We start from the raw sequence: 16188 nt of genomic DNA, 5'->3' as shown, positions 1-16188 counted from the left end.
GCGGCAGTAGAGGAGTAGATAAGTGCAGCATCTGGTATGAGTCCTCCCTCTGCAGGCAGTGAAGTGTGTCCCGCAGCTCAGAAGGGCAGTATCTTCAAAAACATTTAACCTACTGATGCCTCAATTAATGTAATTTTATTGGTATCTATTTTTATTTTTGAAATTTACCTGTAGCTGCTGCATTTTCCACCCTCGACATATACTTGAGTCAATAAGTTTTCCCAGTTTTTTGTGGTAAAATTGGGTGCCTTGGCTTATATTCAGGTCTGCTTATACTCAAGTACAGTGGGGTCTCGACTTACGAACGGCTCGACATACGAACGTTTTGACTTACGAACCGCTCTCATAGGAGTATATGGACTCAACTTAACGAACTTAGATTCGAGTTATGAACTCTTTTTTTTCCCTTTTTTAAAAAGCTAAGTCATCTTAGGTTAAAAGGAAAAAAGAAAAAAATATCCCCGTCTAGTGGCAGAAGGCGGAATAGCAGTGTTACATAACAGCACTGATGTTACCTGTCTGTCATGGGTTTGGAGGGAAAGTTCCATCCTATGGGGAGTGGAAGGCGGGACATCAGGAGGAGGGGCTGTACTGTATAAATATGTGATGCCTGTGTGGTGAAGAGGAGATGCTGAGACAGACTGTGAGACACTGGGAGGGACGAAGCAGCAGCTGGGGAAGAAGAAGCTGTTGTGGGAGTCTGTGTGTCTGACAGGGTACTACTGTGTGGCAGAGTACCAACCTGAAAGGTTCAGGGGTCTGTGGGTTAGCCAGAACTGATGGGTTCAGGGTCTGTGCTTTAAGTTAAAGGTTCTAGGTGAACCAAACTGTATGCTTGTGTGTGTGAGAATAAGCCACGTTACTTTATTTTATTCACCTGATTGTTTTATTTACCCTGTTTGTATTTAAAATAAACCTTATTCTTTTATTGTTTAAAAATCCATCCCTGGTCTGTGTGACTTATTATAGGGAATGGTTGGTGGCAGCTTAGTAACTGTGTGATAGATCCCAGTAGGTCTGGGTTTGTCACATTGATTGGTGTCCAGCGTGTGGGATACGACTGGTCCAGTTGTCCAGCGGTCCAGCAAAGCCTTGGCAAGTGTGCCCAGAGCAAGGGGGGTCTAGTCAGGGACAGTCTGAGGCGCGTAGGTAATCTTCTAGGTGTACCTCACGGGGAGGTGCACTAGTAGAAGAACGTGCCAACTGGGGAGACTTAGATTAAGGTGCTCTGAGGCAGCCTGATTTTGGCGGGAAAACGCTGAGGCAAAACTGCGTAGCAACAGTGAGCTAGCTTGCCAGCTGAGAGGCCCAGCAGAGGGGGGTAGGCTCTGACTCGATACTGTTGCAAATTTAGTGCTGAAGAACAGCAGCAATCTCTGGGGAGAGCTGGTTCTGAGGCAAAAAGGAAAAAAGTGGTCGTTTTATTTTGAGGCTTGACTTTTTAAAGCAGCCTGTTCTGAGGGGGGGGTTATGCCCTTGACTCGGAGCCAAGTAGCAGAAATGAGTGAAGTGAAAGACCCCCAGATTGACCAAGGTTCTGAGGAGGAATTTGGCTCAGTGCAAGGTGACAGCACAGGAGAGCAGGACCCAGAACTCAGAAAAATACTCCTAGCCCAACAGCATGAGCTGAGGGTGAGGGAAATGGAGGAAAGATTAGAGAGAGAAAGAAGGGAGGAAAGGGAAAGGCAATTTGAAATGGAACAAAGGGAAAGGGAGAAACAGAGACAATTTGAATTGGCATTGGAGAGAGAGAAAATGGCGTTTGAATTAAGAAAACTGGAACTGATGAACCAGAACAATAATAATAATAGGGATTCTGAGGGAGGCCAATTGTCTAAGGCTGACCTGAAGAAATTCCCTGTGTACCACAAGGGAGATTGTCCTGAGGTGTTCTTTTCCTTAGTGGAAAGAGCGTTTGTGGACTTCTCAGTAAGGGAAACTGAGAAGATGACCATCATGCGGTCTTTAATCAGTGGTAGCCTGGCTGAGGTTTATGCCGAGATGCCTGAGGAATTGATGAAAGATTTTGCAGAGTTTAAAAAACTGGTGTTTGCCAGACATGGGATAAATGCAGAGCAGCTGAGACAAAGATTCAGGTCCCTCACCAAGAAACCAGAACAGACTTTTACCCAAGTGGGGGCCCAATTGGTGAGGCTGCTTGAGAAATGGCTATCGCAGGAGGGAATAGAGACCTATGAGCAGCTTAAAGACTTGATAGCCCTGGAACAGTTCTATTCAGTCCTGCAGGGGGAATTGAAATTCCAGGTGAGGGAAAGGAAACCGAAATCTGTGGCAGCAGCCGCAGAAATCGCGGATTTTATCTCCCAAATAAGAAAGCCCTTGGGTGAGGGGAAATCTGTAGGTAAACCCAAAGAAACCTACAGCAAGTACTCTCAGGGACCAGGGAAAAGCCAGCAAGGGGGAGGGGCCCATGGTGAAGGGAAGCCCTCAGGCATGAAACCAAGCCCTCAGAATTTGGAGGGAAAACCGAAACAAGAGGAGAGAGAATCCAAATACACTAGAAAATGTTATTTCTGTCAGGGAAAGGGTCATCTAATCTCAGAGTGTGAAAAATTAAAGCAGCTAAAAGGAATGGTGCCTCAGAATTCTAGTGGGACCAAGCCAAAAGCTGTGTTCTGTGTCCAGAAAGAGCAAGGCTCAGTGTCACAGAGGGAGCCTGTTGCCATGGCTACTCAGTCTGGGACAGCTGCCTCTGCTGATCAGGCTGAGGAAAATGGTCCTCTTCTGGAGGTAAAGCGCTGCTTGCTGATAAAAACAGATTCTCAGTTGTTTGAGACAGCAGGGGTGGACGTAGGAATACTTGACCGTCAGTATAGGGGGCTGCGGGACACTTGTTCCCAAGTAACCCTATGCCATCCAGATATCATCCCTAGGGAGTTTATAATCCCAAATGAGAGCATGAAGGTGGCAGGGATTGAGGGGCAGATAATCTCTCTGCCAGTAGCAGAGGTACCTGTCAACTTTCAAGGCTGGAGGGGAGATTGGCGGATAGCGATTTCATCGACTCTGCCAGCAGCCGTGCTCGTGGGAAATGACCTGGCTGAACATGTGAAACGGGTGCTAGTGATTACACGCTCACAAGCCACCACAGGGACAGTTCAGGGGGGTAATGATGAGCCAGAGACGGAAGCAGGTGGGGGGAGTTCAGAAGCTGTGGTGGAAACCTTAACCACAGACAGCAGATTTGGACAGGAGCAAAAGGCAGACGCCACTCTCCAAAAGTGTTTTGAACAGGTGACTGACGCCCAGCTGACACCTGAAACCCCAGTGAGATTTCTGGAGAAAAAGGGGATTTTATATAGAGAAACCCTGAGGAATATCTCAAAAGGGGGAGATGGGATCAGAAGTCAGCTGGTGGTACCTGAAAAGTATCGCCCCATGATCTTACAAAGGGGGCACTCTGACATGTTTGCTGCACACTTAGGAGTGAACAAAACACAGCAGAGAATAACACAGAATTTCTACTGGCCTGACATAGGGAAGCAGATCAGGGAGTTCTGTAAACAATGTGATGTGTGTCAAAGGCAGGGGAATAACCGCGACAGGACCAAAGCAAAGTTGTGCCCTTTGCCTGTGATTGACACTCCGTTCAAATGCATAGGGGTGGATATAGTGGGACCTTTGCCCAAGGCCACAAAGAGGGGGAACAGGTTCATCCTAACAATTGTGGACCATGCCACAAGGTATCCTGAAGCCATACCCCTGACTAACATTGAAACTAACACAGTGGCCGATGCTTTGGTGGGGTATATGTCCAGGATGGGATTTGCCTCAGAGATAATCACAGATTTGGGAGCATCGTTCACATCAAAGCTCATGAAACGCTTATGGCAGATCTGTGGAATTAAGCACAAGGAAACCACTGCCTATCATCCTGAAAGTAATGGGTTAACTGAGAAGTTCAATGGGACTCTAATGCGCATGATTAGGGCTTACTTGGCAGAGAATCCAAACAATTGGGACCAGAAGCTGCAACCCCTTTTGTTTGCTTATCGATCAGTGCCACAAGCCAGTACCGGGTTTAGTCCATTTGAACTTCTATTTGGGAGACGGGTGAAAGGGCCCCTTGATTTGATCAAACAAAATTGGGAGCAGATCACCCAGGATGACCCACAAGACGTTGTGACTTACATAGACACCTTGATGAATGACCTAAGGAGAAATCTAGAGCTGGCAGCAGAAAACCTGCAAGCTCAGAAGGTCAGACAGAAAACATGGTATGACCACAAAGCTAGAGAGAGGCACTTTGACCCAGGGGAGGAAGTGCTTTGGCTTAGGCCCTGCAGAGAGAATAAACTGCAGCTCAAATGGGCAGGACCATATAGGGTCATTTCCAAGATGTCAGACCTGAACTACCTAATAGAGCAGGAGGAGAACCAAGCAAGGAGGGTGGTTCATGTGAATGCCCTAAAACCCTACTACAGAGGGGAACAGAGGGTTTTATTTGCGATAAAAGCAGCTGAGAGTGAGGAGGCGGAATTACCCTTCTGGGAGGGTAGAGGGGAAGTAAAATACAACCCAGAGGAGGTAAAGATCAGTCCTGCACTCACCCAAGACCAGCAGCAAGAACTAAAAACGCTGCTTAGTAAATATCAACAGGTGTTTTCCAACAAGCCGGGGATAGTGAAGGGAGTGATGCATCGGATCCACACAGGAGATGCACCCCCGCAGGCAGTATCCCCATACCGAGTAACGGGACCCTATAGGGACAAGGTGCGGAAGGAGCTGGACGAGATGCTGAGGGAGAACATAATCGTCCCCTCTTCTAGTCCTTGGTCCTCTCCGATAGTCCTTGTGGACAAGCCTGATGGGAGCATTAGGTTCTGTGTTGATTACAGGAAATTAAACCGTGTAACCACTCCTGATGCCTACCCAATGCCCAGGCTAGACAACCTGATTGAAACCATAGGGGGTTGTCGGTTCATCTCATCATTGGACCTGGTAAAGGGATATTGGCAATTAAGAATTGATCCCAGGGATCAAGAAAAAACTGCCTTTTGCAGCCCTTTTGGTCTCTATGAATTTCGAGTCCTGAGCTTTGGTCTCAGAAATGCACCAGCCACATTCCAAAGGCTGATGGACCAGACCTTGGCAGGGCTCAGTGACTTTACAGTGGCCTACATTGATGACATAGGGATCTTCAGTAATACCTGGGAAGATCACCTGATACACCTGGAGTTAGTGCTGCAGAGGTTAAGTGCAGCAGGGCTAACAGTAAAGGCCAGCAAGTGTCAGCTGGGTAGCCCAGAAATAAAATACTTAGGTCACATGGTAGGGGGAGGAATGATAAAACCCCTGGAGGCCAAAATAGAAGCTGTTCGAGATTGGCCTAGACCCACCACCAAGAGAAAAGTCAAATCATTTCTTGGGTTGGTGGGCTACTACAGAAAGTTCATCCCGAGGTTTAGCGAGATTGCGGCTCCGCTGACCGATCTGACGAGGAAGAAGACTGATGACCGCATCCCGTGGACCAGCGACTGTGAGGCGGCGTTCCAGAGGTTGAAGGAGGCGTTAATCAACTATCCTGTCCTGCGTGCTCCAGACTTCGACCGGGAGTTCATCATCTACACCGATGCGTCTAACAGCGGGGTAGGAGCAGTTCTGTGCCAGGAGGATGAGAATGGTGACCAGCATCCAGTGTCCTACCTGAGTAGGAAACTTCAAAAAGGTGAGAGACATTTGGCAACCGTGGAGAAGGAGTGTTTGGCCATAGTCTACGCGATCCAGAAGGCCAAGCCTTACATCTGGGGAAGACATTTTATTCTGTGTACTGACCATTCACCATTGCAATGGTTAAAGACAATGAAAACCCACAATAGCAAACTTATGAGGTGGGCTTTGAACTTACAGGACTATGACTTTGAAGTGAAGGTGGTCAGAGGGTCAGTGAACTGTGTTGCTGACGCCTTATCAAGAAGACCTGAAGACTGAAGACGGCGAAAGAACATGGACTATATGTATATAATGAAGACCAAAAGTTAAAATGTACCTGGTTTTAAATTGGTTTGTATTAATAAAGGTAAAATTGATGTAATGCATATGGTAAATGTTTGAAATGCCTATTTGCTATGTTTAACTTGGAGTGTAAGTATATGGAAGTATTATAGGGTATGTATAACTGTTGTTGTATGTTTTATACAGGTTGTTTTTTTGGTGAAAAGCACCTTAGCTTTCCCCCTACAAAACAACTTATAAAGAGGGGAGGTGTTACATAACAGCACTGATGTTACCTGTCTGTCATGGGTTTGGAGGGAAAGTTCCATCCTATGGGGAGTGGAAGGCGGGACATCAGGAGGAGGGGCTGTACTGTATAAATATGTGATGCCTGTGTGGTGAAGAGGAGATGCTGAGACAGACTGTGAGACACTGGGAGGGACGAAGCAGCAGCTGGGGAAGAAGAAGCTGTTGTGGGAGTCTGTGTGTCTGACAGGGTACTACTGTGTGGCAGAGTACCAACCTGAAAGGTTCAGGGGTCTGTGGGTTAGCCAGAACTGATGGGTTCAGGGTCTGTGCTTTAAGTTAAAGGTTCTAGGTGAACCAAACTGTATGCTTGTGTGTGTGAGAATAAGCCACGTTACTTTATTTTATTCACCTGATTGTTTTATTTACCCTGTTTGTATTTAAAATAAACCTTATTCTTTTATTGTTTAAAAATCCATCCCTGGTCTGTGTGACTTATTATAGGGAATGGTTGGTGGCAGCTTAGTAACTGTGTGATAGATCCCAGTAGGTCTGGGTTTGTCACAAGCAGCTTCCCATTAGTTTCTATGGACAAAAAGAGCAGATACGGATTAAATGGTTTTCAATGCATTCCTATGGGAAATGCAGATTCGACTTAAGAACTTTTCGACCTGAGAACTGCCTTCCAATACGGATTAAGTTCGTAAGTTGAGACCCCACTGTATATATGGTAATTTATTTATTATTTATTTATTTACAAGATTTTTTTAGCTGCACCATTACCAGTGGTCTCAGAGCGGCTTACAACGATATTAAAACTTTAGAAAAACATTAAAACCATTAAAATACTTAATATATAATAATACTCTATATTTAAACAGTCAATTTATCATTTGGTCCAGTTGAAAGAAACTTCTGACCTATGGCCCAGGTTTTATCCCCAGATAATCCTAATCAGGCCTTCAAAAGCCTTGGAGATGGTCTACGCATCTCCTAGGCTTTTGCACATAATCCCATAACATAATACATAGAAAATCCAGCTATTATTTCCCATCAGAGTTTGGGTAACAGTATGGATTCCTCTGCTTTCTCTCATAACTGAGAATGCAGATAGGTTGTGAGATATCCCTGCTTTTATCTCTTGTGAAAGTTCATTATGAGGTGGTTAGTTTGCTCCAAATTATTCCTGATGGGGGAATACATAAGGTGATTGACACTTCGCAAGACCATTCTCCAGCTTAAACAGAGCTCTTTCAGAGAACGCTTCCTTCAGAGGGAAGATGAAGAAGGAGCAAAGCCATTTCTTGGCTGGAAGCTCCAGCTGGCACTGTGGTCGGAGTTTATAATATCAGGGGTGCGGCCACTGAGTTTCATTGATCTCTTGTCCCGGCTCAGTTGCTGAGGCATTAATGATATTTTCATACCTGATCCATTGCTCAAAGCAGTTCTGATCATAGTTCAAATTGGTCTTCTCTGTAGATTGGTTTTAAATATGGAACATATTTCATGCTGTTTATATTTCATAAAATGTAATATTCCCTATATTCAGGGGTGGAAGATGACTTAAAGCTAACTCTAGCCATGTACACCAGCTGTCTGCACCAGAGGAAGGGGTATTTGAAACAAGAAAGATGATGCCAATTTCTGTTTGTCATTAACTTGCCTTTTATATCAACATGTCTGTGGGGAAGCAGGGTTCCCTGGGGATTTCCCCACACATGTCAATAAAACGTATTTTAGTACTGCCAGTGTTCTTGGTTTTTGTACAGTAAATACATGTCTGTTCTTCACACCTATTATATGTTTTGGGTGTTCTGTGCTGTTGCTGCTGGTGGGCTGTTTTCTGAATAACATAGTATGTGTTTATAACACAACTTGTTTTGGAGGATGTTTTCTTCTCTGGAAAAGTGAAGTTCTTGTATAAACACTATATTTTAAATGTTATTTCCTTGTGGGTAAGAAATTAAGCATAGTAAAAAGCCATAAAAAGCCATAGTAAAAAGCCATAAAACAAAGCCATAGTAAAAAAAACCATACAACAAAGCCATATTAACATGACTTGTACAATAGAAGTTTGTTCATGTTTAGCAGAAGAAAAAATGGTTTATTATAGCTGCCTTGCAAAGAACTATGCTTGCTATTTTCATTGCATAGATTGTCTTAATCTTTAACAGGGAACGTATTAGACATTTGAATTACTTATTAAATTCTCGTTGGAATCAAATACTGTAATAATGCTTTCATTGAGCCTCGTGGCACAGTGGTTAAATGGCTGTACTGCAGCCAAAACTGTGCTCACAACCTGGGGTTCAATCCCAGGTAGCCGGCTCAAGGTTGACTCAGCCTTCTATCCTTCCGAGGTCGGTAAAATGAGTACCCAGCTCGCTGGAGGGGGGCAATGTATCAAGTCAACCTTGAGCCACTACCTGGGATTGAACCTGATCCTGCCCCTCCTCTGAATGACAGCCTTTCAAGTATTTGAAAACTGCTATCATCTCTCCCTTCAGTCTTCTTTTCTCAAGGCTCAACGTGCTGAGTTCTTTCAGTCTTTCCTCATACGGCTGGGCACAATACTTGGAAGGAGTACCCTTCTATTACCATTTTAAACACAGACCATTCTCAGGTGGTTAATATCTGCACTTTAGTTTTTCTTGTGGCAGCATCAGCTGGTACAGCATTATGTCTGTTCACAAGAAATGTAAAAATACTGGAGAGAATGATTGAAATCTGCTTGCTGTATTAAACTCTGATGCCTCCATCTGCAATATAGGTTAAGGGAAAAATTGTATGTAGGATACTTTTGTACTCTGAAACATCATTTTATGTAGCCTTTTACAGCTGATTCATATTTGGGGAGGAACTGTATTTGACATACAGTAGTGCTTCACTTAACGAGCGCCCCGTTTAATGACGAATCCCCATAGCGATGAGGTTTTTGCAATCGCAAAAGCGATCGCATTGCAATGTTTTATATGGCAAAACATCGCTTTGCGATGATCGGTAAGCGTTTCGCTTACCGATTTTCGCATAGCGATGTTTTAAAAACAGCTGATCGGTGGTTCCAAAATGGCCGCCGGAAAAAAATGGCCACCCGCAGTGTTTTCGCACCCTTTCCTCGCTTACCGGGCTGCGAAAATGGCGGCCGGATGGAGGATTTCCGCATAGCGGTTAGTTTTCCCCCCATAGGAAAGCATTGAACGTGTTTTAATGCGTTCCTATGGGTTTTTTCCCCCCGTATAGCGACGAATCCGGATAGCAACGATTTTTTCAGCACAGATTATCGTTGCTATGCGGGGCAACACTGTATTCTGAAATACTCTGGATGTTGTCCGTCTTACACATCCTTTTTGTAGAATGGTTTCTCTCCACAGAACAAAGAGGCAAGGCGATTCATCCTTGCCTCTGCAACCTTCCCTGTGTGCAAACTGTACTGGAGGCTTGAGACTTAATTCCATGCTCCCGTGCATATTGGGCTATGTGAAATGGGATGTGGAAGCCCCTTTGCAGGAGGTACTACACTGGGTTTTATCTTCCCTTGTCAAGTGTAAAGGGCACACACAACAGAGAAGTTTCAATGTGCCTCCTCAGTATGTGCACACACGTACTTGGCTTTGCCCATTAGTTTCACTGGGAAATGTCCCAGTCTCTTTGGTCAGTTGTGTGCCCTCTGCTGAACTGTGGCCTCAGCTTATGTGCAGGAATGCCAGTTTCAGTGGAAGATCAAGCTCTTGAACTTTTCTGTTTGCATTCTCTATTTTATTGTTAGAATTGTAATTCTCATTTTCATTTCCCTATAAAGAGAAGAATATTTTCTAGAGTGTGCTGTATGTTTTGATCTGTACAAATAACTTAGCTACTAGGATTTGTTAAAAATATGAATTTATTTTGTTCTAGTCCCTCTATTTTGAAGGAATTTAGATAGCATGTTTTCAATAACAGACAAGTTATTGTCATAAACTACTCTTGATATTTTCCAGCTGTAGTTCTCTGACCAAGTTAAGCAGATGTACCGTATTTTTCCATGTATAAGATGTTGCTTTATCCTAAAACAATTAGAGTAAAAATTAAGGGTTGTCTTGTACATGGAAGTAAGCCAAACCTATGGCACATGTGCCACAGTTGGCACGCAGAGCCCTTTCTGTGGGCACTGCTGCTGCCCATGCCAGCCTGTTGCAGGATTTGGTGCCGCTCCCTTCCGGGGCTCAGTTCGAGCTCATGCCGCCGCCTTGTCCTCTGCCTGAAGGAAGTGATCAGGCAGCAACAGTAGCAGCAGGAGGCAAAGGAGGAGTTGCGCCCAGATGCAAAATCGTTGCTGCCCATTGACTGTGACTCCAGTGGCACAAGAGAGTGAGAGAGAGAGAGCGCAGCGCAAGAAGCCCGGGTGGGGGCCCTGCCTATACAGTGGTGCCTCGCTTAACGGGTGCTCTGTTTTACGACGAAATCGCATTACGATAAAGTTTTTGCGATCGCAAAAGCGATTGCAAAATGATGTTTCTTATGGGGGAATTTCGCTTTGCGATGATCGGTTCCCTGCTTCGGGAACCGATTCTCGCAAAACGACCATTTTGCTACAACTGATCAGTGGTTTCAAAATGGCCACCGGGTAAAAAAAATGACTGCCCACTGTTTTCTGGGACGGATTCCTCGAAAATGGCCACGCTATGGAGGATCTTCACTGGACAGTGAGTTTAAAGCCCATAGGAATGCATTAATTGGGTTTTAATGCGTTTCTATGGGTTTTTTAATTTCGCTTTACAATGTTTTCGTCCTACAGTGATTTCGCTGGAACGAATTAACATTGTAATGCGAGGCACCACTATATTTCAAGAGGGGGGAAAGGCGTCCGGAACTGCCGGCCTGGAGGGTGACCCTCTGATTTGGGCACTCAGGCTCAAAAGGGTCAAAATTGGTGTGTGTGTTATACATGGGGGCGTCTTATAAACAGAAAAATACATTAGTAAATCTTACATACCTTTGTGTGAGTGAATACCCAGATTCAAATAGTATGGGTTACTCTTTACAGCAGGACATTTTAAAAAAAGATTGTAAAGGGGCTAAATGAGAAAAGTTGATGCATGGAAAATGAGAAAAGTTGATGCATGGAAAATCTGAACAAGAAAAGTCTTGCTGGTAGAGTATGACTACAGCATTTCATTTCCGATCTCAGTAGAAACATATTTCTTTTTTCTTCCTCTAGTTATCTGCCTTGCCTGAAAACTGGTTCTGGAGGGTTTCTTAGCTTTCCGGAGCAAGTTTAGCATATTCAAATCTTACATTTGTACCTGTGGAATGCTGCCATAGAATACTTCTTATTATAGTGCTAAATAATAAATATGTTAACAACAACACATTAATAATTCCTGTTTTTGTAAAATACAGGTAGGCTAGCTATATTGAAAGAGGAACCTGGATGCACATAGTGATACCATCACAAGGCAGTTTCAGCACAGATGGGCTTTCCCTTAGAGGCTATCTGCCTGAGAGAGTTGTTTTGATAGATTTTTGTGTCTTGTTGCTTTTAAAAGTGTTTTTAGTGTTGATTTTATTTACTGTTTTCAATATAATATTAATGTAATCCTTTAAAATATTTGTATACTTTCTGTTTTTAGCTTCTAAATATTACATTTCAATAATGTAAGCTTCTTTGGGTCCTTTTTAAAGAGAAAAGTTGGGTGAAAATATATTAAATAAATAAGTTAAATAAACCCTCAAAAGTTACCAGTCCTCTAATAGCCAGTTTTCATTGTGTCTATGAAGGAGAAAAAATGCCGTCTCCATGGCAAGGATGGAAATGTGCACTACATCTTTTTAGTAGGCTAAGAGCCCGTTTCCGCTGACAATAAGAACAGGTGTTGAATTGTGTTTTGCAAATTAAAAATCAATTTTAATATTCTTGACTGCACAACGCACAACAAACTCTGCATTTCTTTTGCCATAAAGTGAATTTTTTTGATGAGCCATGAGGATCCTTTGTATTTTACAATTGAGAAATTAATTCATTAGGAATTGTTTGGATATAGATGAATGCGGCTACCATCTTTAAATACTGCCAAGGGGTTAGGGGGGATTTTCTGCAGTTATAGGAAAGAAGCTCTGTGGATTCACCCCCTGTGGATTCTGTGCTACTAAAGAGGAAGGGAGTCAATCTTGTTTGATTTTACTTGCCTATATCAAAACATACAACATACTTTATATAAATAAGGTGACAAAGGATGATCTGACAAGTTATTCAATACCGGATTGCAATAATATTCTTTGCTACATTCTTTGCCTGGTGATATGTGTGTCTTAAGGTAAAATTATTTATTTTATTTTATTAAAAATATTTATACCCTACTTTTCTGCTAAAAAGGACCGAAGGCAACTTACAGTATTTAAAAAAAAAAGCTGTATTAAAAGCTAAGAACAATAAATTATTACAGAACCAGTGGTTCATGGCCATCTCTAGACATTATTTTATAGTTGTAGCCCTGGTGCTATGAAAATGCTTCTTCTAGAAGTTCTGGCAAAATAGATTATCACCAGCTGTTGGAGAAGTCTGCAAAATGTTACTCAGAAAGATATTTAAAGCTTCAGACATTGTTGATGCAGACATTTAATAGTGACTATTTTATAAGTTTTGTAATAATAAAGTTATTCTTTAAAATCCATTTTAAAATTATGAATGTAAGTTGTCTTGAATACAGGATAAACACATGAAAATGTTTTAATTTAACAAAGAAGATTAAAAATTGGTTTTACTCTCTCAGTGAAGTAAGTGTCCCTAATCTTTTATTTCAGGACATTGTTCGCCTTAGCACTGTACTGAATATTAGAATGGATAAAAATCAATTAATTTTTAAAATCAAATTGATTTAAATAAAAATTGATTTTTATTTAAATAATCAGAAATCCAGTTTTCAAAATTTACATTAAATCCACCCTGATGGGTAGATTTAATGTAATATGTAATATTTCTCTACACAAACTAGAGAAATATTGTTAAACATTCTTCTTTGAAGATTCTCAGTCATCCAGGTCAAGTTATCTAGAAGATGACTGGTGGCAACTGGACTAAATGTTTCACTACTCATCCAAGTAGCTTCTTCAGTCTTGTTAAAACATAACCGTTTTTCTGATCTAATCTGATGGTTAATTTTCAGGGCTGATTTCTACCTTGGCTGTATGTATTCCAGCTTGTATTCGAAGTAGAAATGGCCACAGAATTCATCAAGAACTGTTGCAGAGGGTGTCTGTATATTGAGAAAGAAAAACACAATGGTGAGTCTGGTCAATATCACATATTACATGTTGTTAATTCTGGAATGGGTATTCTGGTAACTGTTGATGAAATTAGAATGGGAAACTCAGGTTCAACAGTACAGAACTGGAGTAGAAAGTTTTTTACCACAAAAAAAAAAAAACCCAAACAAACAAACACATAGTGGCAGTAATCAAGATAAAATGTGAGAATATCAAGTTGTAATCTCCCAATATGTCATTCTCAAAAACAGAGAATAAGTTATAAATAAATTTAGGGTTGCATGCCTGAATTGATTAATTAGTTAGACTGACAATTTAAAAGTCATTCCACAAGAAAAGTTCAATATTTCAATATTTGATACATTTCAGCAACTGTGGGTGGCCGTTACTGTGTTAGGAGAGCCATTCCTTCCTTCCATCTCATACAAGAGACAGTACCTGTTGAAATCTATGCCTACATTGAGAACATGTGTTCTTCATCACAATTTTTTTAGTTACCACAGAAGTATGCATATTTAACTGAGTGATTAACTGATTAAAACTTCAATCAACTAAACTTTAATATTAATAAAACAACATTAGATATTGTTCATCATGTGTATTGTTACTGGCAGGTGCTTATAACTTGTATTTTGTTGGCCACGTGTCTTGCTGTTTAAGTGCGGAATTCATTTCCCCCCTAAGAGTTCTCTGGCATTCATTTCATGCCAGGTACTTTTGATTGTATCTCTCTCTCTCTCTCTCCCCCACCTCCCCAAGTTATGACTGATTTTTTCATACCTCTGTTAAATACTTTCTGTATACTGTCAAAGGTGGAATTAGTCTTTATTTGTGAATTTTGAGTTAAGTGGCAGCATATCTTAAATTCATCTTACTTCTAAAATTTCCTCTGAATCAATGGTGCCTAGTAACTGGAAAAAAGACTTAGGGGATTTGCAGAGTTCTATTCACTAGCCCCGTGATGGTAAACCTTTTTGGGCTTGCGTGCCCAAACTGGAAAAAACAACAAAAAAACCCTAGCGGGCGGCATGCCACAGTGGAACCGGAAGTGGCAGGGGCGGAACCGGAAGTGGCGGCAAAAGAGGGAATCACAGCACGGAGCTCCGTGGAGACCCCACTCCGGATCTGCTTCTGGAGCCAGCTGCTCCGGATCAGCCTGCCGAAGCGCCAGCACCACGGCTGCAGCCGCCTTCTCAGGTTTGGCTGCGCAGCGGGGGAGTAGTAGTGATCCGGTGACTTATGGCTCGTGTTCCGGCCGAAAGGGCTCCACTTGACATCTGTGGCACGTGCGCCACAGGTTCGCCATCGCTGCACTAGCCTCTGTCCCTGAATGCAATCAACAGAATAGGAGAAATTATTCAGTTCCTATCCTGTTAAAAAGCAGAGTATCATTTTAGATTTCTGATTCAAGCTTGAACGTGCTTGCCATTTTTTTACGTTCATTTTACAGCCTCTCTGGAGTCCAAAGTTACAGCCAAATGTAAATCAAATGTTGTGGAGAAACCTCCTTTATCTTCTGTGTCAGTGAAACGGCAGGTTGGCTGTTCAGAAGATTATCTTCTTTCCAAGCTCCCACCAGCTGGCAAGGAAGTACCATTTGTAGTTCCTCAGTTCAAGCTTGCCTACATTCAACCCAGGAACCCTGGAAATCCACACCTTGGGGGAATTCAAGGTAAAGAACTGAAAAACAACAGTATACAATTAAAGCAATATTTTACTAGATATCTTTAGATGTCTTTGTAAAGATTTGTTTATGCAATGGGGGGCTGTGGGATATACCATGTGCTGGGCAAAAAGTAGATCTGTTTTAGAGTTCATAATCATTTGCAGTAGAGTGACAAGGATTTCTGATTTCTAATAGCAGCAACAAAATTACCTTCACCTGCACTAAATTGTAGTCCTGATATGAAAAATGCAGAATAACCAGAAGTGGCTTTTTTCTGCTTGCAGTTCTGATGCTCAGATTTCTGGTTTAAGAAATCTTAAATTCTAAACACAGGCTTGTTGTACGGATCATATATTCTTGGGAGGGGGGATCAAAGTACTTCCCACATGTCTGAAGTCTACTTGCCCCTTGCTTTGAGTCATATGCCCTTGCTCTACTCCAGACCTGGACAAAGTGTGGCCCAAGAGGCACATACGGCCCATGAGCCACTCCTGTTTGGCCCCGCCGGTTGTCGCTCCAGTCCAGTTCAAGCACTTGTTCAAGCCCAAGACAGACTGGAGTTCTCTCATTGAACAAGTTGAACATCAAAACCATTTATAGCTTTTTGTCTAAAGTTGATCAGTTGCTTATCTTTTATTTTTAAGTAAAGTTGGTTCGGCCTCCAAACAGAGTTCAGATTTTTCATTTGGCCCCCTATAGAAATTAATTGCCCACCCTTGCTTTACTCTTTCAGATCAGTAATATATCAGTGTGGGCCTTCATAGACTTCTGTGTTACAAACAGCTCTTACAAATGCAGCCAGTTTACTGTTGCGCAGATAACCACTTGTCCCAAAATTAAAGCTCCTAACTGTTGTTGCAATTGGTATAACATCTCCAATATTTGATTATTCTCTGAATGTCTAAGCCAATGAAAACTTAAAGTAAGTTAGAGTGACTATTCTAAAGACGTTAAAACACCTTCTTATAATTCAGACTGTATTATTTCTATTGCCTAATTTGAATTGGAAGGTTTTTTTTAATTTGATTTATTTGATTTATATCCCGCCCATCTGGTATATTTAAGAAAGAAGGTCTTGT

At 42.2% G+C, this 16188-nt stretch overlaps 1 protein-coding gene across 3 annotated transcripts in view; it reads left to right on the top strand.

The window, feature by feature from the left end:
- Positions 1-16188, top strand: part of TC2N (tandem C2 domains, nuclear) — a 77314-nt gene that overhangs the window by 29061 nt on the left and 32065 nt on the right. For all 3 annotated transcript variants that reach the window (XM_020802235.3, XM_020802236.3, XM_020802234.3), the window contains 2 exons: positions 13344-13461; positions 14894-15115. In XM_020802235.3, coding sequence (XP_020657894.3) covers positions 13395-13461; positions 14894-15115 — 289 coding nt within the window. In that variant the 5' untranslated portion in view covers positions 13344-13394. The remainder of the gene's footprint in view (positions 1-13343; positions 13462-14893; positions 15116-16188) is intronic.

Source organism: Pogona vitticeps, chromosome 1 (assembly GCF_051106095.1).
Source record: "Pogona vitticeps strain Pit_001003342236 chromosome 1, PviZW2.1, whole genome shotgun sequence".
Taxonomy (NCBI): domain Eukaryota; kingdom Metazoa; phylum Chordata; class Lepidosauria; order Squamata; family Agamidae; genus Pogona; species Pogona vitticeps.
Note: the sequence above shows the minus strand (reverse complement) of the source record. Positions and strands in the feature narration are given on the sequence as shown.